The 27,335-nt window shown below is 36.2% G+C and overlaps 1 protein-coding gene across 1 annotated transcript; it reads left to right on the top strand.

Annotated features, from left to right (window-relative positions):
- Window positions 1-11,768: 11,768 nt before the first annotated feature.
- On the top strand, window positions 11,769-26,843 carry MRPS33 (mitochondrial ribosomal protein S33). The gene is made up of 3 exons (XM_031939211.1): window positions 11,769-11,911; window positions 21,758-22,000; window positions 26,415-26,843. The coding sequence occupies exons 2-3, from the start codon at window positions 21,786-21,788 to the stop codon at window positions 26,515-26,517; spliced, it is 318 nt and encodes a 105-aa protein (XP_031795071.1). The 5' UTR covers window positions 11,769-11,911; window positions 21,758-21,785; the 3' UTR covers window positions 26,518-26,843.
- Window positions 26,844-27,335: the final 492 nt, after the last annotated feature.

The raw sequence follows: 27,335 nt of genomic DNA, 5'->3' as shown, positions 1-27,335 counted from the left end.
GGACTTAAAAGAGTGTCTAATAATTGGAAAATCTGAATAAGTTGTGGTAAATGAAAAGTTAGGTGGTATAATGGATAGAGTTCTGGGCCTGAAGAGAGAAAGACTCATCTTTCTAAGTTCAAATCTCACTTCAGACACTTACTAGCTATATGACGTTGGGCAAAGTCATTTAGTCCTATTTGCTTTAGTTCCTCATCTATAAAATGAGCTGAGGAGCAAATGGCAAACTACTCCATTATCTTTGCCAAGAAAATCCCAAACAAGGTCATGAAGAGAGTCAGATATGATTGAAAAAATATACAACTATTGTGCTATTTTTAAAAATGAGGAAATAGATGAGTTATTTTAGAGGTTTTTTTAAATCATGGACTTATATGAATAATGGTAGAGTGAAGCAAGCAGAATCAGAAGAATAATTTATATGATAACATAAATATCATAAAAATGAACAATTTTAGGACTTTTATAAACTGATGAAAAATGAAATGAGTAGAAGAAAAGAACAATTTATACAATAACATTATAATAAATTATGTTAAAAGCTCTAACAACTATGATTAATGCAGTGAGAATTGATTCCAGAAAAGTGAATATGAAACAAAGATATGACAGATTTTTTGCGTAGAATGAGACATATATATGTATATGTATGTACACATCCATTGAGAGAATGTCTTTCTTAAAGTATACATATTTGTTAAAAGAAATTTGAGAGGGAAGATAGATTTCTATTAATAAAAAAATAGAGGGATTGGGAATGGTTCAACAGATGTAAAATGTTTGTTGTATATAGTTTCAGAGGATGTAACTGTATTTTTGTTTTACTTAACTGTTTTAATTTGTTACAAGAGATCTGTCACTAGTGGAAGTAATCAATAAATGTAATGTAAAAACAAAACAAAATTAATAAAAAACAAAACAAAACAAAACCAAAAAATGAACTAGAGTACAGATCCCTAATTCTTTGAATGGCTTCTTGGCTGAGGAAGACATGGACAACAATCACAGAGGATACAAAAGCATGGTTAGATTGGCAAATGCCCTGCTGGAGGGAGGAACCATATCGACAGTTCATAGATTCATGTGCATTTGTGTGTGTATACATATGCATTTATGAATATATACCGAAATAAAGCTCTATACATAGTTATAGTTATTCAAATACATATAAAATATATGTGGGTTTACATATAAGCAAGAGATTTGTTCAAATCACAGTGGCTCCAGGAATAGAGAATTCAGTAGGTTTTGAAGTTGACTGGCAAGAGAGCAATGTGCACGTCTTTATCCTTCATCCTTGAAGAGGACCCTAACATGGGGAAGGGATGCCAGGACATGCAAGTGGGTTGGATTGAAGTGAGGGGGGCTGGGCAAGCTCACCTGTCTCCCTTTCCCCTCCAGAGCCATCTGGGAACAGTGACCAGATGTAGATCAGGACAACTGAAGATGGTCCTGGATGCAGTGGGGGACCTGGACCTTTTAAGCAAAGGTGACCTCTGTTGGAGTAGGAAGCTTCAACCAGAGGAAGGACAGGGACAGATATGAAGCCTTGAATGGCAACAGGACAAAATTCCAGATAGTAACACTGAGAACTCTAGGAGTCATAGATAGATCAGCAATAGCATAAAAAGACAATTAGTTGGTACAGTGAATAGAGATCTGGGCCTAGAGTCAGGAGACCTGAGTACGTATTTGGACAGACGCTTATCACCTGTGCAAGTCATTTAACCACATTTACCTCAGTTTCCTCACAATAGCATGGAAATGCTAATAGTATCTACCTCCTGGGTTATTCTGAGGATTAAATGAAATAATATTTGTAAAACACTTTCCAAATCTTAACATGCTATAAATCCTAGTTATTATATGTACGGATTATTCACAATTCAGATTCTATATTCATAAATCTGGAACATCTGTGCCATGTACTTAAATTCAGATACATACACATTAACACTCACAGACCTCATCCCCCAATAAATAATAACACTTATACATACAATTCAGATTCTGTATTCATAAATCTTGAACATGTGTAATACAGTGCTTAAACTCAGAGACATTTTTAATATCCACAAACATTAAACAGCTACAAGTAATATTTACCCATAATAATATATAAGCAACATGGTACAGTTAACATACATACATAGTTAACAGACATACAATTGAATTTTATCAACATTGCACAAAATACTGTGTTAAGTACAAGGATACAGAAGACAAAAAATAAACTGACCCCGCTCTCAACAGTTTATATTTTACTAGATAAATACATCATGCACAGAGAGAAATATAAGAGCATTAGTCACTGGTTGACCAGGATGAAATTCATGCAGGATGATATAAATAAATACTTATTTAAATATAAATATAAATTTAAAAAAAGGATTGATATATGACCTTACATCATAATACTCAAATAGTCAGTCTCTCTGGACTTTAGTTCTCTTACCTATAAAATGAAAGTTAGGAATAGATGGTCTCTAAGGTCTCTTTTATTGCTAAAGTTCGCTTTTATGATCTTAAAAAGTGAGTGGTTTGTAACTAGAAAAGATAGTGAGTGAATAGATAAGTGGAAGCAGGCAGACTCTAAGTAAAAGAGGAGGAGATGTGTAAGAGAATGTGAGTGGGCAAGAGAGAGTGGTCAGTGATGTAACCACAGGATTCTATTACAATATTTAATCTTGAACATTCCATTAGTTTGGTGAAGGTATATATTATGGAACAAATGTCCATTATTCTCCTTGTGCCCTACTTGGCTGGAATGCACAGATGAATATCAAGATGGCCTGATTGTGTTGGCAAAGAACTTTTATTGATTTTGATTTTGCTTTTCCCTCTGCTCCTGTTTCCTGGAAGGGATATGACCTTCTCCCCCTTAGCTTTATTGTGGAAACCACTTTATTCCAAATAAAATTCCTCAGACCCATTGCCAGAGTCTCTACACTTCCTGTATCAATTACTCTATCTCCCCATTTCCACATCACTCCTTTTTGACTGCAGAAAATCTGATCTATTCCTTACATATTTCCCCACCTAGATTTACTGTGAGGGCATGCACATGCACACACATTCACACACACCTCTCTAGATGTAAAACCCAATAACTTGAGATAAGTTTAAAGTTCCTATCTAGTAAAAAACAAATTCAAACCAATAATATTGCACAGACTAAAGATAGAGAAATATTTAATAATGTAGAATTCTAGCTTTTCCTTTTCCATAGCCTTATATAGGGTTAGTAATAGCTTTATCATTTTCAGAACCAAAACCTTGATTTCCGGAAAGTTGCTATTTTCTATCCTTTGCTTCTAAACTAGATTTAAGATTCCCATAGTTAAAAATTAAGCCTTAAAGCTGGAAGGAACCTTAAAAGTCATCTAAGTCCCACACCCTCAATGTATACAAGCCATAAGGAAACTGATATCCAGAGAGGCAACTTGAATCATCTAAAATCACGTAGATAGTAAGTCCACTACATATATTTCAGCAGAATCTCTCTTAAACTAAATGTTTTGCAAAGTTTTCTCTGAATTGTGAGGGGCCTCCTAATAATTTTTCTTTCTCAGCAACAATTGAACTTAGTTCACCAAAGTAGTCATTTTGTCTTCCACCCCAGTGGTTTTTCATTAAAAACTGACAGCTGTTATATTAGAGAAGACATGAAAGAAATCAGAATGGTTTCAAAACCACTCTATGCTTTTAAAACCAAATTAATTTTCTGTAATATTTTTCAAACACTAGAATCACTGGATATTTCACAGCAGCATTCACTCTCTCCCAAATATGAGGGCTTGTGTCTATCAACTCTGACCCTTTGCTTGATCTGCCACTCTTGCTCAGAGGAGCTCTCTGCTCTCCTCCACCAAATTAGAGGCAGGTAGGTGGAGGGGTCCATAAAGTCTTCAGTCAGATAGCTAGCTAGCTATTTTGGGCAAATTCCTTAGCCACTTTCAGCCTCAATTTTCTCATCTGTACAATGGAGGGTAATAGCACCTGCCTCCCTGGGTTGTTGTGAGGATTAAATGATATAACATATGTAAGGCACTTTATAAAGTGTCATGTAAATGTTATTTACCTGCATTATTATCATTATCATCATTATTAGACTAAATTGCTTCCATCCATGAAAGCATCACTTTAACCTCAGTCTCTGTATGAAGTCTTCCCTAAAACAACATCATAACCAGATCTAGAAGCGAAGTCAAAAGAATGGCATTTAAGTCTTTGCTTCGTCACTTAGTTCTGTGAACATAAGCAAGCCATAAACCCCCTCCTACTTCTTCTATAGCACAATACAAAATGGAAATAACACTGCTTTCATGACTTCTTTCATGGGATCATTGTAAATAAAGTATTTTATAAACTTAAGTTGCTAAATAAATCTGAACTTGAACAGTAACCAATCAGGCATCTTTACCAATCTCTTTATACAACTTTTATCCTTATCAATTAACACAGTACTTTGTACAATTAGACATTTAATGAATATTGATATTTTAATTGTATGTCTTTGTGTATATGGGTATGTTATCTGTATCATGTTGCTTATATATTATTATGGGTAAATATTATTTGTTGATGTTTGATGTTTGTGGGTATTAAAAGTGTATCTGAGTTTAAGTATTGTATTACACATGTTCAAGATTTATGAATACAGAATCTGAATTGTATGTGTGTTATGTTATTATTTATTGGGGGATGAGGTCTGCGAGTGTCTATACCCTTTATTTTTGTATACAGATGTAGGCCACGGGCACTCTAGATTTGTGAGGGTAACCAGGCTTCTCCCAAATCACTCACTTTGGATCACACCTTCAACCAGGGTCTCCCTGAGAGAATTAGAATGTACCTTTACTGAATACAAGGAAAGGCTTTATTTCACTCCAAAATAAATATAAAGAACAAAGGACTTGTGTGAGCCCCATACAGTCAAAAACTACTTTTTTTCCTCTCCAGTCCCCAAAAGGAGAAAGCATTTTATATAGAGAATAGACTTGTGAATCCCTCCAGGCTTTGAGTGCTACCAAGAGATGGAAGCACCCTCCATGTAGAGGGTCACAGTCAGTGGGAAAACTCTGGGTGAGGTATAAGATCCTTCAGCCCAGAGGAAAACTGCTGACAATGTCTGGTTCAGCTCCCCATCTTTCCTAAGGGCTCTAGGCCTTCCTGAGAAGTTAGAGGATAGTAACAACCTTTGTTGAGATTGAAGCAGAGTGATACCAGGTGGAAGAGTGATACTAACTGGCAAACTACATACAATAGCAAGTTGTTTATGTGGTCCCAGGTGCACATTGTAGGGAAAAAAGGGGAAAGCCCTTGAAATAAATGGACTCCATTTTTTCACCATCCTCAGGAGTCCCATCTCATCACTTTTCCACTAGGAAGGTATATTTTAGTCACTCCAGTGTGGGGGTTCTAGAAAGCAATGGTACATTTTGTCACCCCAACTTGGGGGCTCTAGAAAGCAAGACACAACATTTGGCGCCCAACATGGGGCTCTAGGTGAGGTCCTATACATATCAACTCAACTGATGGGATCGGCAGAGTTCAGTGGAGAAGTCCCCATGACCTGGAAGGGTAATTATAGAAATGGGCAAGTGGGAAGAATCGGTAAGGGCTAATTTAATCACTTTTGTTTTTCAACTGAAATGAGGCAAATATCAAGCACCTCCCTACCTAGGGAAGTAACACCTCCCTATATGAGAACAACTTGGAATCACTGAAGAATCAAAGCCTTTTCTACACAAAATTCAAGCATTAATCGAGGTGCCCCTTGTTTCTTTCTCCTTGGCTCCATACCTTGCTTGTCCTAGAGTCCTTTTCCTATTTCCAGATCTCAGCCTTTGTGATAAACTACTCCATATAAGAGCTGGTCCAGGAATTCTTCTGCTTGTCCATGAATTATTCTGTTGTTATTTCTGTAACCAAATGATTCTCTGGAGCGATTTTACAAATTAATAATTTTCTATCCATGGAACTGAGTCTGATTGTCTATACTCCTTCTCCTTCTTATGTCTCTCAACTCTGGCTCTCTCTCTTTTCCACATGTGTATTTGCTCTTTAAAGATCACATCCAAAGGTAAAACTCAGGTAAGTATCAGTCATGATTCAATCAGTCATGCTCAGTGTGGTATCAGTGGGATAGTAAGTATCCAGGATAAGGGTACTCTTTATAACGGTCAGAATATAAAAAAAATCAAAGTCCTAAATATGGCATAAATGGAGGTGTGGATACTTTTTATAGGGAGCCATCTTTAGACAGCTGCCAACATTGAGAGGTGACTTGCCTGCTAGGATTTCTGGAAAATGTTTCCCCAAAGACTGACATTACTGAGATATTTCAGATGTAGCTTCACAACACCACATATTTACAGCTACTACTGTACTACAATCAGCTACAACTTCTGTTATTTTTGCTGGAGCAATGGAGGAATAGGAAGCAGTGGGAAGATTAATGTCCACATGCAACTAGAATGGGGCAACCCAGTGACACAGTGACTAGGGTGCTGAACCTGGAATCAAGTTCAAATCCAGTCTTTTAAATGTATTAACTGTGTGATCTTGGGCAAATCAATTAATCATGTTTGCCTCAGTTTCCTCATTTGAAAATGACCTAGAGAAGGAAATGGTAAACCACTCCAGTATCTTTGCCAAGAAACACCCCCCAAGGGGTCATGAAGCATCAGACATGAAAGACCAAACCAAAGTCAAACCAAGCAATTGCAACACTTTGGTATTGTTTTGTGGACATTAAGGATGTTATTCTTCTCCTTGTCTTAGACTCTGACAACCCTCAAAAATACTCACCTCTCTATGCTAAAAGACTTCAGCCATGAGATTTTGTTCTTGGCAGAAAGCTCCAATTAGGAACATTCCAAAATGAGTTTTTGTTCATCCAGTAGTTATGATATACAAAAGCCCTGTGATACTACCCATCTGTGAGTGACTGGATTATCTTCCCTTTCCTGCCGTATTGGAAAACAAATCTAATGAAAACAAGCCTTCTGATTTCCTCTCCATCACCTCAGAATTGGGAGGCCAATGAGCAAAGAGACTGGACCTCGTCCTAAGGAGAAAGAGAGAACTTTAACTTGGTGAGGTGATGGTATCTGATTTTTTTTTAACATTTTTAACATCATGATTTTTTTTTAACAATCCCTGTGATGTATTTTTTACTACCTATTTGATGTTTAACATTACCATGTTTTCTTAAACAAATTAAGCAATTTTGCCTATGTCATGAGATTAAGTGATTTATTAAAGCTATATCGAAAAGGACAAAGTACACAAGTCACTGGGAACAAAGGAGAGTATTTTGAATCTGGGTTCAGAGCAGTTCTGAATCATGACCTTGACACATCCCTTCTTACATAAGAGCATAGACCTGGAGCTGAAAGGGAGCTCAAATGCTACCAGTCCCACAAAATGTTAAGTGATTTACATAAGGCCCCACAAATAGTGAGTAAGGTCAAGTCAAAAAGTATTTATTACACACTATTATGTGTTAAGCACTGAGTTAAACACTGGAAATATAAAATAGGTCAAGATATACCCTGCCACTCAAGGATCTCATAGTCTAACAGTGGAGAAAATATGCAAGCAGCTATGTACAAACAAGATATATACAGGATAAACTGGAAATAATCTCAAAAGGGAGGTACTAAAATTAAGGAAAACCATGAAATACCTCTTGGAGAAAGTAAGATATAACTGAATCTTGAAGGAAGCCAAGGAAACCAGTAAGTAGAAATACGGTTTTATTCAATAAAGATTTATAAAGCATTTTCTATATGCCAGATGGGGAATGTCATTAGTGGACAGAGTTCTGGGTAGGGAGTCAGGAAAACTCATCTTCCTGAGTTTGGATCTAATCTCAGACACTTACCAGTAATGTGACCCTATTTGCTTCACTCCATGATCTCTGCAAAATAAAAATAAAAATAAATAAAACCCAAAAGAGGTCACAGAGGCTGACACAACTGAATTTTACTTAATAACAACAAATGTACCAGGCACTGTGCTCTGCGCTGGGTATCCAAAACAAACAAACAAACAACAAAAATCAAAAACTATCCTTGTCCTCAGTGATATTACAATCTAAAAAGGAAAGGAGGGGGGGCATTGCTGATAACATGGGAGACAGCCAATGAAAAAGAGTGGCTTGTTCAAGAAATTCAAGGAGGCCAGTGTCAGTCATGAGGCAGTAGAGTACACGGAGGATAAGGAGGTTGAAAGGGTAAGGGCTAGCTTATGAAAGCTTTTAAAAACCAGAGGATTTTATATTTAATCTTGGAAGTCATAGGGAGGTGACATGGTCAGACTTGTATTTTAGGAAGATGAATTTGACAACTGATAGGAGGGTGAACCAAATAGAGATTCTTTTGTCTCTCAAACCAAAGACAAATGTAGAAGTTTATGTGCTCTTGAGAGAATGAATGTTCCTGACAGATGGCAATCAACTCTAATTGATTAACAATTAATTAGAAGAATGAATATTGTAATAAGGGTTGTACCTTTTACAATAAAGGTTTGGGAAACATAACTTTGATTTTGGTAGTTTTACTCCTAGACCACCCCCAGTCCCAGACAAAGATGGGAAGTCCCCCTCCCAAGTCTGAGTAGAACACAAAGGATTTCTACAGTTGGGTGGAGTTTGAACAGAATTGAGGACAAGGTTAAAACCAATCTCATTATCAGCCCTATTTTTCAGGGGCTAATTTGACCTAGAAGAAAATGATGAAATATGAAAAAATTTTGGATTTCCCTGATATAATTGGTTATTAATATAAGACAGACATAATCATTTCTCTCAATCAATTGAAAAAATCTGACATTTTATGCAATATTCCAAATCTATGGACCTTTCCCAAACCCATCCCACATTAATTCCTACAAAGTCTTGGGATAAGTGTATTCTCGAATATCTCTTCTTTGGAGCCAAAATTTGTTCTCTATAATGTTGCATAATATATCTTCTATTAGTTATCCTTTAGAACTGTAAAATGTTGAAAATTGTAGACACTTCCCTTATTTCAGACCTCTAGTGTAGAAAATATGCTTAAACCTTGCTCTTTTGTTAATCATACTTTTAAAATAAAAAGCTGACAAAAGTTTAATATGTATTCAAATTTGTAAAATACTAGCAGGGGCAGAATTTCAAAGGTATTCATTGATATGGTCTCATGACCTAAAATTCTAAAGGAAAAGTTAATAAATTGTGAGGAGCCATTTCAATAAAGAAAAAAATGGGAACAATTAAAGATTTTTCATTGTTAGGCATAGTTATCTGTCATTTAAGTATTTCAAAAAAGTATCCAAGTAGCCATAAAAGTATTTTAAATTGTTGGACCAGGGAAATTTTGAGGAAGAAAGTAATATTTTCAGTGGTTCAGGGACTAAACACAAATGAATCTTGTTACAAATCAGTTTAAGTGCTAGTGTTGGACCCCCAAATCAGGATAGAGCATAGTTGTGTCCTCTGTACCTCCATTTTCTTAAGTTGTGTTATAGAAATGTTAGCTATCATTATTAGTTCTAACTCTGCCAATACTGTGATTTACAAACAAGTACTTGAATCTCCAGTTTTCTCATCTGAAGGATATCATGCCTAACAAGTTCTCTGAATATTATGGTAAACTACAGAAAGATTGTACAGAAAAATGTATAGATAAGATTTTATTGAAACAAAACAATCACAAGATGCTAACCAGAATGAAGAGATGGAAGATGACTTTGGTTGAGAGGGGGAAAAAAGGTTAAAAAATGGACAAGATTTAGAGCTGAAAAAGACCTTAAGTGATCATCTAGCTCTAATCCTTAATTTATTAATTTTATTATTAACTTATTTATTATTGTATTTATTTATTAACTTTTATTTTTTATTAACATTTTATTTTTATTATTTATTTATATTTATTATTTATTTGTTTATTATTATGTATTTTTTATTTTTATTTACTAACATTTTATTTATTTATTAACTTTTTATTTTTTAATTTTTTATTATTTTTTAATTTTTTTATTAACAAAAATGTATTTTCTCTCTTTCCTATTTATAAAAAATAAAACCAATGCTCTTGTAAGAAAAAAGTATCTTCGAGCTAAACAACTTCCCTCTCAGCCACTGCAAAAGGTGCTAACCCTTTTGCTTGTGACTGCCAAGGTCACCCAAATAGTAAGGATAAAAGCTCAAAATCCAAGTCCTCAGATTCCAGATCCAGTCCCCTTTCCGAACTGCCAACGGATCAGAGAAAGTGACAGCTCGGGATGGGTCTGTAGCCGAGGTCCTCGAGCTATCAATCAACCTGCGGCCCATCTCCGGGGCTCGTTGGTTCGTTTCTAAGATGCACATTTCCCGTGGGTGCGGGATCTCGGAGGGATCCATCTCATTGGCTCGCACGCGGTTCCCAAGCCAAGGACCGATGATTGATGTTGCTGGGGCTGGGAGGAGGGAGAGAGGGCCGGGAGGCGGGAGGAGGGAGAGGGACCCGCACTGGCTCTAAGGAAGCCTTGAATAAGCGCTTTGGTTGGCGGCAAGGACCAGGACGAGGATGATGCTGAAGCGTGCCCGGAGGGAGCGTGGCTGGGAGGCGGGATTGAGAAAGGAAAGGAGGAGTTAGAAGGAGCAGAATCTACCGCCCCGGCGGCGGCGCAGCGAGGGGAAGGAAGGAAGGAGGGGAAGGAAGGAAGGAGGGGAAGGAAGGAAGGAAGGAGGGGAAGGAAGGAAGGAGGGGAAGGAAGGAAGGAAGGAGGGGAAGGAGGGAAGGAGGGGAAGGAAGGAGGAGAAGGAAGGAAGGAGGGGAAAGGGCCACTAGAGAGCAGGGAGCCAGTCACTCGTCCTCTCCGTGCCTCAGTTTCTGAAGTTGTTAAAGGAGATTGATAACCTCAGAATGTCAGAGGTGAAGGTCAAATGAGCGCAGCTATCAAAGCGCTGTTTCCATTAGTGATGCTGAAAGGGAGAGGGATGAAAGCGCCACAATCCCGACCCCCTCCCAAAGGCCCAGAGAAACAGCGTCTCATCCAAAGAGACCTAACTGAGTTTCTATTGATCAATGATGGACAGAAGCAGCTACACCCAAAGAGAGAACACTGGGAAATGAATGCAAACTGTTTGCATTTTTGTTTTTCTTCCCGGGTTATTTCTACCTTCTGAATCCAATTCTCCCTGTGCAATAAGAGAAATTTACTGACCATATATACCCTATCAAACCAACATTTACTCGAGAACATATATTAATAACCCTACACCTCCTACCCTTACTTATTATTTCTACCTGTCCCAAATTTATTCTTGGCATTACATACTGCAAATATAGTTTAACAAAAACATTAGATTGTGAATCTAATATTAGGAGCTTAAACCTCCTTATATGATACATTGTATCTAGGATATACTAGGACATTCAACATATATAGGACTGCTTGCCATCTAGGGGAGGGGGTGGAGGGTGGGAGGGGAAAAATCGGAACAGAAGTGAGTGCAAGGGATAATGTTGTAAAAAATTACCCTGGCATGGATTCTGTCAATAAAAAGTTATTATAATAATAATGATAAAATAAATAAAATAAAAACTCTATTATAGATAGCACAAGAAAAAAAAAGAAACAGCGCAACTCCGGGAGGTCAGACTACTGTGGTTGTTTCCCCGCGCAGGCGCCGACTCCAGTCCTCCGAAACCTCCAGGCGTCGCAGGGCGCCCCTGCGGGATTTTTATCGGCGTCCTTTCTAGCTCGCCAGATTGAGTCCTCCCCGCTTTTCGACTCTTCTTCTCGCGAAGCCTGACGTACTCTCGCCCTCGGGGCCGGACGCGTCGCCCTAGACACTGGGAGGGGCGAGGGGAGGGGCGGGAGCACCACTTCCGGAGGACGTGACGTAAGGAGAGGAAGGCCCGGACCTGTTAAATTGGTTAGTGTTTTTTCCTAGCGCGTTGGGGTAGTGGGGAGCTGCCGAAATCGGGGGGTTAGTGGGGGTCAGGGGAGATTATAATCCGATTCCCGGCTTCGAGACTAAAGTCTAGAGTCAGGAAAGGAATGTCAGTTGCCTCGCTCGCCTGAGGCGCGTCCAGAGTCAAAGGAGAACCGCTGCAAAAAGTCATCCCGGGGGGCGGGGGGGGGGGGCAGGGGAGGGCCAAAAAAGCCCCGGTGATCGTTGGAGATGGCGGGGGCTGTAGCCGGCGAATAACCCCAGGGAACTTGTGACCTTGGGAAACGATGAATGCGCGCCTTGGCGGGGATGACTTTTTGCAGCGGGGGGGGGGCTGACAGCGAAAAGCCCAACGTCCAGCCTGAGCGTGACAGTCTTAACACTTCGGAAGCTCCGAAGCAGCGCGAGAAAAATAAGTGTACGTCTTGTAGCTGGTGTCATCATTTAGCCAGAGATGCCTAGTTGAGCCCACGTGTGCCGGCCAAGCCCCTGCGTTTCTTTTTTTTTTTTTTTTTAAGGATATCCTTCAATTTATTTTTTTTCCAGTATAATGTATGGTCTGAAACAGAGCGGCATTTTATTTCTTTTGTTCATTTCTCATTATTTTCAGTGTCTAGCCTAGTGACCTGCACAAAGTAGAGACTCTCTCCCTTTTCCTTTCCCTCTGTCTCTGTATTTTTTTGTCTCTATATCCGTCTCTCTCTCTCTCTCTCTCTATATATATATATATATATAAAATAATATACGTATATATATAAAACTATAAAACAATATACGTATATATATAAAGGAATATATAAAACAATATACGTATATATATAAAGGAATATATAAAACAATATACGTATATATATAAAACAATATACGTATATATATAAAACAATATACATATATATATATACGTGTAGATATGCATACACATATTTGCTGCTCTTCAGTTTTTTTTTTTTTTTGACGCCCCTGCATTTCTGCTAGCTATCCGGCCTGTGATTATTGGCTTGGAGTCTGGAAGGCTGTGGGTGACTCTTGGCAAACTGGAGCGGTTTGCTTCAGTTTCTTCATCTGTAAAATGGGGTAATAAAAGCACCCTTTTACCAGGGTTGTTACAGAGATCAAGTGAGAGTGCATTCTCATAGTGAACACTCCCTTAAAATTAGCTATTGTTGTTATCGATACATAAATGTCATTCTGAGCATCTTCAATTGAGTAATGGAAGAGAAAGATCTAATTAGGAAATTAAATCTTATAAGTATTATACATAAAGGTATAAGGAGTGTGGGCGTGCGTGCACGCACGGTGCAAGTTAGCTTGGACCACTTGCTCAGGATCGAACCAGCATCCTGACTTCAGGAGTAACTCTCTTGCCATTATAGTAACCTGTAATATCAAACAATACAAAAATAAAATGTAATTCAATACCACAGCTATTCCTTGAGCACCATTCATGGACAAGGCGTTGTGTTAGGCTTTGGGGATATAAAGTCAAATAATACAGCAGCCCCAGCTGTCATATAATGTACATTCCACTGTGGGCTAGGGGTAATTTACACAATTGGTAGAGTTACAAATATGTAAATACAAAGTGACTTTAGGAGAGAGAGATTAGGAAAAACCTCAAGTAGGAGGTAGTAACTAAATTGCACTCTGAAAAAAGTTAGGGAATTTACCAGGTTGAGGGGTGGAGGAATTGCCTAGCAGACCTGGGGGACCACTTAGGCAAAGTTAGGAAGTTGGAGGTGGCCAATAGCTAACAGGCTAATTTGACTGAAACAGGGTGCTTAAAAAAGACTAGACGGGTAGATGAGAGTCAGATTATGGAGGGATTTAAAATATCAAACTAAGGGTTTTTTATTTTATCTAAGAATAGGGAGTTTTGAAGATTCTGATAAAGAACCTGCACAGATAAGTGTTTTATTGACATTACTGGGGCAGTTATGTGGAGGATGGATTATAGAGGGAAGAAAATGGAGGCAAGAAGAACAGATTAGGCTATGATTGGAGGTGGGGGGAGGGGAAAAAGGAGGGTCTTCATTTATTCCTCATAATGGATAATTTGAGAGCAACTCTTTTTGGAATCATATTCACTGTCTTTTGTTTTTCTATTACTCAGTAAAATTGGTTAATCATTATCGATCAAATAATCAAAATTTCCTTCAGATTATTTTTCTGTGCATTATTTATACTTTTAAAAATTTCTGTCTCTTGGAGTCTGGTTTATGATTTATGTTAATTGCCTTAGTACAATAAATTGAATATGAAGTAAAGTAAAAAATACTGGAATTTCTTAGGCTTAACAAAAACTGTAATAATAACTTTGTTTTCTATAGAGAGTATCATCTTCTGACAGGAAAAAACCAATGATAAAAGTTGGAGAAGATATGAGAAAACTGGACACTAAGGCATTTTGGTGAAATTATGAAATGATCCACCCATTCTGGAGAATAATTTGGAGCTATGCCTAAAGGGCCATAAAACTGTGTATATCCATTGATTTAGCAGTTCCTCTACTAGGATTGTATCCCAAAGAAATCATAAAAAAGGGAAAAGGACACACATGTGCAAAAATATTTATAGCAGCCCTCTTTGTAGAGGCAAGGAACTGGAAATTGAGTGGATGTTCATCAGTTGGGGAATGGCTGAAGTTATATTATTTGAATATATTATTCTTTTTTTTAATAATAGCTTTTTTATTTTTCAAAGTATATGCAAAGATAGTTTTCAACATTGATCTTTGCACAACTTTGTATAGAATATTATTCTGTAAGAAATGATGAGGAGCAGCAAGTTTATAAGAATACAAGCCATTCTCCAGTTGATAAATGGTCAAAGGATATGAAGTTTTCAGATGAAGAAATTAAAGCTGTTTCTAGTCATGAAAAAATGCTCTAAATCACTATTGATTAGAGAAATGCAAATTAAGACAATTCTGAGATACCACTACACACCTCTCAGATTGGCTAAAATGATAGGAAAAGCTAAATGATAAATTTTGAAGGGGATGTGGGAAAACTGGGACACTATTGCATTGTTGGTAGAATTATGAACTGATCCAGCCATTCTGAATGGCAATTTGGAACTATGCCCAAAGGGCTATCAAACTGTTCATACCTTTTTATCCAGCAGTGTTCTACTGGGTTTGTATCTCAAAGAGATAATTTAAAAAGGGAAAGGGACCCCATGTGCAAAATGTTTGTAGCAGCCTTTTCTGTGGTGAGAAGGAACTAGAAACTGAATGGATGCCCATCAGTTGGAGAATGGCTGAGTAAGTTATGGTATATGAATGTTATGGAATATTATTGTTCTATAAGAAACTGTTGTGTCCTGCTTTCTAGAGCCCCTACACTGGGGTGATTAAAATATCCCTTCCTAGTAGAGAAGTGATGAGGCGGGACTTCCAAGGATGGTGGGAAAATGGAGTCCGTTTATTTCAGGGATCTTCCCCTTTATATAATGTAACAAAAACAACACTGTGCTGTGCACATGGGACCACATAAACAACTTGCTGTCATACATAGTTTGCCATCTGATATCACTCTTCCACCTGATATCACTCTGCTTCGATCTCAACACAGGTTGTCACTGCCCTCTGACTTCTCAGGAAGGGTGAGACACCCCAAGGGGAGATGGGGAACTGAACCAGACAGTTCCCTCTGGGAATTAACAGGTTCCCTCTGGGCTGAAGGGTCTTATACCTTACCCAGAGTTTTCCCACTGACTGTGACCCTCTACAAGAAATGACCAGCAGGATGATTTCAGAAGCCTGAAGAAACTTATATGAACTGACACTGAGTGAAATGAGCAGGACCAATAGATCATTGTACACGGCAACAAGAAGACTATATGATGATCAATTCTGATGGACCTGGCTCTCTTCAACAATGAGGTAATTCAGGCCAATTCCAGTAGACTGTGATGGAGAGAGCCATCTGCACTCAGAAAGAGGACTATAGGGACTGAATATGGATCCCAACATACAACTTTTTGTTGTTTGCTTGCTTCCCCCACACACACACTTCTTTTTCCTTTTTGATCTGATTTTTCTTCTGCAGCATGATAATTGTGGAAATATGTTTCAAAGAATTGTACATGTTTAACCTATATTATATTACTTGCTGTCTAGAGGAAGGGGGGAAGAAGGGAGAAGTTCTGTCTATAGTTCTGTCTTTGGATGTGGATGGCGTTTTCCATCCCAAGTCTATTGGAATTCTCTTGTATCACTATACTGCTGAGAAGTGCTAAGTCTATCATAGTTGATCATCACATAATCTTGCTGTTATTGTGTGTAATGTTCAACTCTGCTCACTTCACTCAGCATCGGTTCATGTAAGTCTTTCCAGGCTTTTCTGAATTGTCCTGCTTGTCATTTCTTATAGAACAATAATATTTCAGTATATTCATATACCATAACTTATTCAGTCATTCCCCAGCTGATGGCCATCCACTCAGTTTCCAATTTCTTACCGCCACAAAAAGAGGTGCTATATACATTTTTGTACATGTGGGTCCTTTCCCTTCTTTTATGATCTCTTTGGAATACTGACTCAATAGTGACACTGCTGGATTAAAAGAGTATAATACTATATGAGTATAGTTTCAGATTGTCTCCAGAATGATTGGATCAGTTCACAACTTTACCAATAATGCATTCGTGTCCCAGTTTTTCCACATCCCCTCCAATATTTATCATCTTTTCTGTCATTTTAGCCAATCTGATAGATATAAGATGGTACCTCAAATTCTTAACTTGCATTTTTCTAATTAAGAGTGATTTAGAGCATTTTTTCTCATGACTATAGATGACTTGAATTTCTTCATTTGAAAAATGTCCACATTTGATCATTTATCAATTGGGGGATGACTTTTATTTTTATAAATTTGAGTCAATTCTCTATACATTTGGGGGGTGTAGAGGGCAGTTGGGGTTAAGTGACTTGCCCAGGATCACACAAGTAGTTAGTATTAAATGTCATCAGCCAGATTTGAGCTCAGGCCCTCCTGACTCCAGGGCCAGTTCTCTATCCACTGTGCCGTCTAGCTGCCCCAATTCTCTATGAATATAATTTTAAAAATGAAACCTTTGTTAAAAACATTGACTATAAAAATTGTTTCCCAGCTTTCTCCTCTTCTAATCTTGGCTGCATTTGTTTTATTTGTGCAAAAACTTTTTAATTTAATGTCATCAAAATTAATCATTTTGGGTTTTATAATATTTTTTAGTTCTTCTTTGGTCATAAATTCCAGATTTGAATTCAAGGTTTTCCTGATTCGAGGACCAGTGCTCTATCCACTGCCATCTACCTGCCCTCCTAAGAGAGATTTTGAAAGCTACTGAACAGATAACAGATTGATGGCCTAAAGGACTAATATTCATAGAGAACATAACTTTTTAAATAGCATTTGAGAAAAGGTATTCTGTGTTCTTAGGTGAGTCTCCAGAGGAGATATTTTTGCCCTTTACTAAAAAACTGTCACTTGTCAAGTCACTGACAGGACCATCTTTTATTTCTTTCTGTTTCATAAGTAATATCTTTTTTAACTCTTGAGGGACTCTGGTTTTGGGGGGGAGGGGGAACTATCATTTTTCTCTATTCCTCTTGTTAACCTTTATTTCTGATTTAGTTTTGTAATACAAATATATTGGACAAGGGTAACTTACAATTTCATTATAGTGAGTTTTGTTACAGATATTTACCATATTCGTAAGGTAGCATGCAAATAACTTTGTTATCTTTTGTCTTAGAATCAGTGGGCTACTTTCCCATCAGATTCCTCCTTTATTCTAGCTGCCTACTATGTCATTTTCCTTTACTTTATACATCTCTCCCATCTATTATCTCTTTTTCTCCATACATAGTTATCACACTATTTCAGATTCACCTGTACTATAGTGATAGGCTCCTACCTTCTTCTTTCTCCCCTCTAATCTATTCTATACTCAACCAAAATTTTCTTTTTTTTTTTTTTACAATAATAGCTTTATATTTTTTTAAAATACATGCAAAGATAGTTTTCAGCATTCACCCCTGCAAAACCTTGTATTCCAAATTTTTGTCCCTCCTTCCCTACCTCCCTGTACCCTAGACAACAAGCAATCTAACATAGGTTAAACGTGTGAAATTCTTCTAAACATACATAATATTCTTTCAAAGGCCCGGTTCTAAACATGTTACTTACCTACTCAAAAGCCTTGTATGCAACCTTCTCTCTTATAGGACAAAATACAAATTTTTTAGCTTAAGACTCTCCACAAGTTGGCTGGCACTAATATTTCTAGCCTTATTTTACTTTTCTCCTTAACATGCATTGTCTTCCAGCCATATGCGACCATCAGTGCTCCTTGATGACAAATCCAGATCTCTTACCCTATGTACTCCATTTGCATGGGATGTACTCTGTTGTAAAGGCAGATGTTGGCAGAATTTTAGTGGGAAACCCCTGAAATCCCAGGGACCCTTCTTCCCTCCTGTTATCTCCCTGGAATATTTTTTACCTTTTTTTTTTTTTTTTAATATTTTTTATATATTTATATTTACCTTTTATTAATTAGCTTGTTTGAACACTTGGACTTTGAGTGATCCTTTTCAGGAAACCCAATCCTCCTATCTTCTACTTTAAGAATCATTATCTCCCCTTTCGGTTTAACTCACCCAACACCTCCACCTTAGCCTTTTCTGGTCTTCTAATATGGTACTCCTCCCCTCCTCTTCAGATTACCTTTATAAGGTATAATGTACACATCCTCTATATATGAAATTATAAATGTAGAGCTAAAAAGTATATCAGAGGTCATTTAGTTCAACCCCCTAATTTTATGGATATGTAAACTTAAGACCCATCTCATATTCCTCCAGTGTCACATATGCCTCTTATAGGTACAGAATGTGATTTTTGCACTTAGTAACCATTAAATATTTGTGAAATTGAACCCTCTCACTCAAATACCTTTTTGTTCTTCTCTGAGTACATAATGTTAATACTAATATACTTATTTGGGGCTAAGTAATAGTGTCGTGGGTAATTTACAGTGATTTATGTAAAAAAGAACGAAATTCGTTTACAGTTCTTATTATGTTCCAAGCACCGTACCTGATTGGGAAGAAGGCATATATCTTGGGGACATATATGGATCTATGGAAATAGATGTCTGGATATCCACCATGGGGGAGAAGAGGGAAGCAGTGTGGGTGTATATAGTACCAAACATTTTCTCAGTTTATAATAATTGTAAAATTTATTCAGGTCAGCAGTTTCTGATTCAGATGCATTTTTTAGCATTATTAGAAATATTGAGTAGTCCTTTTAAATACATAATAGACTGAAAGACTATATACACAGTGAAAAATTTAGAAAACAATATTGCATTATTAGGCATTACACAAAACACTATCAATAAATTGAACAACATATTGGATTTGGGGGAAGTATAATTTATTTTTAATGCTAACAGTTGCAGAAAAGCAGTTTTAATTGGCACAGTGGAAATCAAGCTGGGTTTGGAAGCAGATATCTCGCTTTTGAATTCTGCCATTTAATAATATTGTGTGTCCTTGGACAAATCACTTTAACCCTCCCCAAATCTCAGCTTTCTCATCTGTAAAGAATGAAGGGATTGGACGACATAGTTTCTGTTGTCTTTTCTGCCTCTAAAATATATGAGGGGACTATAGGAAAGGTAGAAGGAAATGTGAGGAGATTCTTTAGGAAATTTCTAGGCACTTTAAAAGCTGGTGACACTGGCTCTTTATTGTCATTAAAATTATTATTTTTCTTTGCTAAAGACGGTATCACTAGTATTTTTATACATAATTGGTTGCTCTTGGACTCATATAGAGAAAGATTTCCCTTGGGAAGGACTAGAGTTGTAAGAGCAGAGAATGGGAAAAAATGGAATAGTTTGTGTGTACATAAAAGAAAGCTTTATATAAGGTAGGTAAAATTAAATTAGCTGTGAGTAGTGAAAAAGAAAAACATAGAAATAGCTATTTATGATCCTTCTGAACTAGAAAGAAAAGAGAACAGATTTCCTATGCTGACCATGAGATGGCTCTGTTCAGTTAGGATAGTTTCAGAGAAGCCTCAAATCTGAAAGTGTAAAGAATGAGGAGTCAGAGGCAGTGAATTTATTCAGCCTTGAGACATGTACAGAACTTTTATTTTATTCAGAGTACTTAGACTGTTACTGACCCTCAGATGGGGTTGTAAAAGGTTCCCTAGTTTAAATTATGCTTTCTATCATTCCGAAGTGATTGTGATGTTTTTTCTAGCACTACAATGTACACATAATAGCCTGAAGAGAATTTTTTTTTCTTATAGTAACTTTTTTTCCACCTTTGATTTTCAAGGGTAAGTTGTATTTTTCCTGTTCTGAGGACAATCCATCCTTACTTGGACAGACCATCTCCAAGCCCATGAATAAAACACTGGCTTAAAGTATTCTAGAATATTAGCACTGTGACAGATAAATTAATGTATTGTAAATAATTCTCTTACTAAATTCTCTACTAAAATTTCACATCATATAGCTTTACTTATGCCAAGAATACCTGTCTTCTTTTGCCAGCTTTTGATCTGATATGCTATTTCAGTTATAATGGTAGATAACTTGGGATATGTTGTCTACACTGCTGCTAGCCTTTATGTAACCATTATTTAATTTCTAGGGGTTTTTTTATCTACTTGATCAAAATGTTATAAGAATCATTCTCTTTCAGAAATGATGAGGTCTTTAGAGACATAAATATACATGTAAAGTGTTACTGTTTTAGGATTATGGTTGTTCAATTGTTGGCAACTTTTCATGACCCAATTTGGGGTTTTCTTGGCAAAGCTATTAGAGTGGTTTCCCATTTCCTTGTCCAGCTCATTTTACGATGAGGAACAAAGGGTAAAGTGACTTGTCCACAATCTCACAGCTTGTAAATGGGTGAGGCTAAATTTGAACTCAACTTGAGTCTTTCTGATTCCAGGCACAGCATTATATTATGTCACCTAGATACCCTATTTTAGTAGGAAAAAAGCAAAATATACAAAATGGAAATAATCACATCAAAATTCAGAGAATGAATAGTCACCATTTAGGAAATAAAAATCTTGTGTTTGAAGGGTTTTTTAAAAATGGCTTTTTTAGAGCAAGTTAATGAAAAAACTGTAGGACCACTACCACCCTAATCCATCCACCACCCCTTCCTCAAATTAATTTCAACCCCTAATGACTCAGGTCAAATTCAGTCTTGTAACCTAGAGGCTAAATGACCTCATAATTCATTAGCACTTTCTCAGAGCTTTTTGTAATCCTCTGAGAAGAACAGTGTTCAAAGGACTGATAATGAAGACAACAGTATAATTATTTTTCTGCAAAGATTGAACCTTTAGATGTCAGTCAGCATATTTATTTTGCAGATTGCATACGTTGGTGTTTTCTGAAGATACATTAGTGTTAATTGTGACTGGTAATCTGTTTTTCCATTTTCCCTACCAAGCAAGCTTACTTTAAAAAAAAAAAAAGATAACTTGGATGCACTAAATGCTTATTTACGCACAATCTAGTTAATTGCCCCCCCAAAAAAAGTATAGCAAAGCAGTAATAGATAACATTTTAATTAGATCAGCCCCACATACAAAAGAACATAAGCCATAAATATAAAGTATTGTGCAAAGAAATCAGTTATATTGGATCACAAATGTTTCTCAATTCCCAGCACAATTCCTCTGCCGATTTGCATGATTCATCATGACTCATCTTTTTCATCTTTTTTTCCCTAGATGTTTATTGGGTAGTCCTAGAATATTTCATACTAACATGTTTATCTTTCTTTTCTGTTTGTGTAGGAGCTGTCTTTACTGGCCTTCTTTTAAGATGTCATCCCTTTCAGAATATGCTGTGCGAATGGCTCGCCTGAGTGCTCGAATATTTGGAGAAGTTGCCAGCCCCACCGATTCCAAGTCCATTAAAGTGGTGAAGATGTTTAGTGAACAGCCTTTGGCCAAAAGGAAGGAGACTTTGACCTGGTATCCCCCTCACAATACCTATTTTTTTCTCATGAGGAAACTTCGTTTCTTTGGTCTTTACAGGTAATGAAAAACCAGAAACAAAGTAGTAAGAGAATTTCTGATAGATAAGAATATAGGCAAGATGCTGAAAATCTTTTTCTCCTTTAGGGCACCTCTCTTTGTGTTTAGATACTTTTAAAGCTAAAATTGAGAGAAAGTGAGACTTCTTTCAAAATATGTATATAATTTGCAAACTTTGAAAATCAAACCAGTTTTGTGTATGTGTGTACCATAAAACTGGCTAAGATTGTTCAGTAGATACTTTATAATTAACATCCATAGTTAATAAGTCATGAAAGATAATGGGAAAAACAGGCATCAATACAGTGCAAAAAAATAACAAGAAATAGTAGTAGGACAACAGATTCAACTCAATAAGGAATTTCCCCCCCAACTTCTGATCTGTTAGGTATGGAAAACTGTCCTTTTTATAGTAGTGCTTTTGCTGACACTGTTTAGAAAGTTTAATTAACTTTGTACTATTTTGGATAAATTATTTTGTCCTAACAAAGCTACAGATTTCCATTAAGGGTTATGCTTAACAATTAAATTTAGAATCTTATATCTGTCTGTATAAGAACATATAGGAAAGGAAAGGGGAACTTTTGTTTAAATCTAAATGTTTAAATCTAGCTATTATATGGCAAACTACATCATTTTCTTATGTTCAATTTTAAATTACAGTGTAATCTCATGTAAGTTCTTAAAAAAAAATTTGAACTCAGTTATTTAGGATATTGATAACTAAAGCCAAGGAGATTTAAGGAAAGAGCTGTAAGATTCCTTTTATATATTGTTTGTCAGTACAAAAAATTGATTTTAAAATTTGCAGAGCCAGTCCATTTTTTTTTTAATTATTATAGCTTTTTATTTACAAGATATATGCATGGGTAATTTTTCAGCATTAACAATTGCAAAATCTTTTGTTCCGATTTTTCCCCTCCTTCTCCCCTCCTCCCCCAGATGGTCCGTTGACCAATACGACATTTAACTATATTAAAGTATATGTTAAATATAATATATGTATACATGTCCATACAGTTATATATTGCTGTGCAAAAAGAATTGGACTTTGAAATAGTGTACAATTAACCTGTGAAGGAAATCAAAAATGCAGGCGGACAAAAAAAGAGGGATTGGGAATCCTATGTAGTGGTTCACACTCATTTCCCAGAGTTCTTTCACTGGGTGTAGCTGGTTCAATTCATTACTGCTCAATTGGAACTGATTTGGTTCATCTCATTGTTGAAGAGGGCCACACCCATCAGAATTGATTATCATATAGTATTGTTGTTGAAGTATATAATAATCTCCTTGTCCTGCTCATTTCACTCGGCATCAGTTCATGTTAAGTCTCTCCAGACCTTTCTGAAATCATCCTGTTATAACCTTCATATTAAAAATTGAAATAAGTTCCTTAGATAAACATCAGAGATGGATACCTAGACTATAAGAAAGTAGGTGAGATAGAAAGAAACAACAATATTAAATTATTTCATCTCAGCGGGCAGTTTATTTCGAGAGTTGCTACCTAGGAGGCAGGAAAAGAAGTAACCCTCTCTTAACATACTCTTTTAAGCAACTGAAGTGGACTGCAGAAAGGCCACTGTCTCAGTAACTTTACATACATGTTGGGCAACAAATTGTTTTTCAGGTCTACAATAGGATGAAATGCTTAAGTTTCTATAACTTTACTTGGTTAAGAAGAATAACTCATCTTTATCATGATAGCATAACATAGCATTCTTCTAGACAAGATTCTAATTCATATTTTATGGTATGTGCCTTTGCCTTTCTGTTGTATTGGTACTAAAATATCAGTTACTAATAATATTTTAATTTTAAAACTCTCAATGAAATTAGATATAAAAAAGTTTTAATAGTATATATCAAATTTCATTATATTTTACCTAAACAGAATACAGCAGAAAAGGAGGAAGGTGGGGAGGAAAGGATAAATGAATAAATCATAAAGTTCATACATTAAAATGATGTATTGCACATGTAAGAAAATTCCTTAGACCTTTACATACAGTCCTAAAAAACATTGTTATCTTATTTCTAAGCCCAGAATGGATTAGAATCAGCAAATTAGAAGGGAAGAGAAGAGTTGCTATAGTTAAACACTATAGCAATAAAGTGAGCTCTATTAGGAGCTTGATGTCAAGAAAACAAACAGAAAAACTATGAAAAGTAAGCAGCTCTAACAATAAAGTCTGGGGACCTTTTTGTAGAGGAGAAATAGGGCCTTTATTCATAGCATCAATCTAATAATACATTATAATAATTTATGTTCATAATGGTGACTGTCATTAAAATTATGTTTGATATCCTCTATTTTATAAGTTGGAAAGCATATAATAATGTTTAATTCAAAAAATGGGTGAAAATAAACAAGTTTTGATGCTTAAAGGTCTAAATTCTCAGCTATCTAAGCCAAGAGTTCCCACTGCCTGAGATTTTTCTGTATGTTAGGATCAAAATGAATGTCACTCCTAGGAAGTATATATAATAAAGAAGTATAATAAATATAGATTAGTATTATTTGCAAAACAGTTTTAGTTTTGCTCTAATACATACCCAACAAGTAGCAAACATTTCTTGAAGGGTTGTTTTTTAGTTCTTAAAATACAAGCAACCCTTCACCTGAACATACATTCAACTTACAGGTCATCTACATTAATGAACAGCCCTTGGAACCTAATATCCGTGGCACTAGAGCTCCCTTCCACCACTGACACCTTTTTCTGCCCATGTTCTCCTTTGTGCCCTAGAACTCTTGTGGTTTAAAATTCTTGCGTTAGCATTTTTAAAATTTGACAGGTCATTGAGATGCAAAAACAATACGCTGTTTCATCTGAGCCATTTCCTGATGGTTCCCTCTACCACAAGTGCTGTGGTAGCTATGGTTCCCCCTGTACATTTTCTTCCCTATTTTCTTGCTGTCTAATCTTACTTTCTATGCTGTAACAGAAATTTCTCAGCTTCTAGAAAGCCTCTAGAGTCTACCTTTATTTCCTTAGTTGACTTCTGGCCTTTGCCAGGATTTTTGGGATTGCGAAGGATTTGCTGTCCAGAGCTACTATTATAGACCTCAGGTATGTCATTAGTAAAATAGACTCTTAAACCAGTCTAGAAGCTTACCACAGTTTACATCATTGTTTCTATGGGAACAGGCATTCTGAATTTAAACAACTCACTCACAAATGAACGTTTGAAATGTAACCTATTCATAAGTTAGGAACTGCTTCATGTTTTCAATAAACCTAGTTGGGCATGCTCCCTTGAAAAACAAATGTTAATAAGTATTATCATCATTGTTATCAGAGCTAGTATATATATATATATATATATATATATATATATATATATATATATATATCGCTTTAAGGATTACAAATTATATTACATGTATTCACTTTTTAAAATAATATTTTATTTTCCCAGATACATGTAAAGGTAGTTTTCACCATTCATTTTTGTAAAACTTTGTGTTCTGAATTTTTCTCCCTCCTTCTCTTACCTCCCCTCTCCCCAAGACAGTAAGCAATCTGACATAGGTTAAATATGTACAATCCTTTTAAATATATTTCCATATATATTATATTGTATAAGAAAAAAAAAAACAAAGGCAAAAATACTATGATTCAATCCATATTTAATCTTCATATTCTCTGAGCAGGACCAGGAGATCATTATATACTTCAACAACAATACTATATGATCAATTCTGATGGACCTGGCCATCTTCAACAATGAGATGAACCAAATCAATTCCAAAAGAGCAGTAATGAATTGAACCAGCTACACCCAGTGAAAGAACTCTGGGAGATGACTATGAACCACTACATAGAATTCCCAATCCCTCTTTTTTTGTCCACCTGCATTTTTGATTTCCTTCACAGGCTAATTGTACGTGATTTCAAAGTCCAATTCTTTTTGTATGGCAAAATAACTGTTTGGACATGTATACATATATTGTATTTAACTTATACTTTAACATATTTAACATGTATTGATCAACCTGCCATCTGGGGGAAGGGGTGGGAGGGAAGAAGGGGAAAAGTTGGAACAAAAGGTTTTGCAATCGTCGATGCTGAAAAATTACCCATGCATATATCTTGTAAATAAAAAGCTATAATAAAAAAAAAATCTTCATTTTCTCTCTCTGGATGTCATTTTCCATCCCAAGTTTTTTAGAATTATCTTGAATCACTGCATTATTGAGGCGAGCCAAGTCCATCACAGTTGATCATCACTTCATCTTTCTGTTACTTGCTGTCATGTTCTCTTGGTTCTGCTCATCATTTCTTATAGACATGTGTTGACGTATTTGAACCCTACAAAGATCACCAAAGAGAATGTTTCTGTTTGAATGTGTTTTACCTTTTTAGTTAGATTTAATTGATTAATCATTCTCTTTTTCTTTACTCAGAGATGAACATGAAGATTTTAAGGAAGAGCAGAGGCGATTAAAGAAGCTTCGTGGAAAAGGCAGACCAAACAAAGGAGAAGGGAAAAGATCAGCAAAGAAATAGTATTGGACCAATCAATGACTGAGATGAGAAAGAAGTACACCTACTTGTTATATTTCCCCTTCCAATAATAATATAGCTTTTCTAAATTGATGGTTATTGGTTCAAGAATCATCCCATGTACCCTAATGAAGGCAAATTATATTGAATTAGGATTGCATTCTTGGACGTATTTTGGGCCCTAAAAGTTATTTTGGTCTTGACAATTTTGTGTATGTCACCTATTGTAATCTCAAATTATTGATATGTAAGTATTTGCTAATTTTCTAGCAAAAAAAAATCCTCAGTAAATTAGCATCCTGTGGTTTCTTTTACCTAACTTGCCACTACTTTTGTGTATGCATATTTGTCTCCTCTACTCACTCATCTTTTGTTCCTTAGGCAGATGTACTCCACCTAACTGCCCATTCACTCACCCCTTTTCTTCATTTTACTTTGAACTACATTGCCTATATCTTGTCTGTCTACAAGTTTTTTGGAGTTATCCTTCAAGATATTTGTGTGTCTTTGGGAAAGAGAGGATTTATTAAGCATTTCCTGGGAAATAGGTACTATGATTATCTTCATTTTACAGTTGAGGAAACTGAAGCAAATAGTTTGTGAGTTGTCCAAGGCCAAACAGCTACTATCTGTTTCTGGATTTGAATCAAGATCTTCCTGGCCCATGATTTTATCTGCTTTCCCACCTAGCTGCCCTAAAGGATATAACTAGGGAACTAGAGCATGGCTTCTGAGGATTATATTTATTGAAGGGGTGGTACACATACATAGATATCTACATATATATATGCACACACACATCTATGTATAGAGAGAGAGAG

Source organism: Sarcophilus harrisii, chromosome 5, assembly GCF_902635505.1.
Source record: "Sarcophilus harrisii chromosome 5, mSarHar1.11, whole genome shotgun sequence".
NCBI classification, from domain to species: domain Eukaryota; kingdom Metazoa; phylum Chordata; class Mammalia; order Dasyuromorphia; family Dasyuridae; genus Sarcophilus; species Sarcophilus harrisii.
This window is presented reverse-complemented; position numbering and strand designations above follow the sequence as displayed.

Excerpts from the sequence above, each read along its gene's own strand:
- MRPS33 (XM_031939211.1), top strand. The coding sequence starts at position 21,786 with ATGTCATCCCTTTCAGAATATGCTGTGCGAATGGCTCGCCTGAGTGCT. Across the intron at positions 22,001-26,414 it reads CGTTTCTTTGGTCTTTACAG|AGATGAACATGAAGATTTTA; the intron begins GTAATGAAAAAC and ends TTCTTTACTCAG.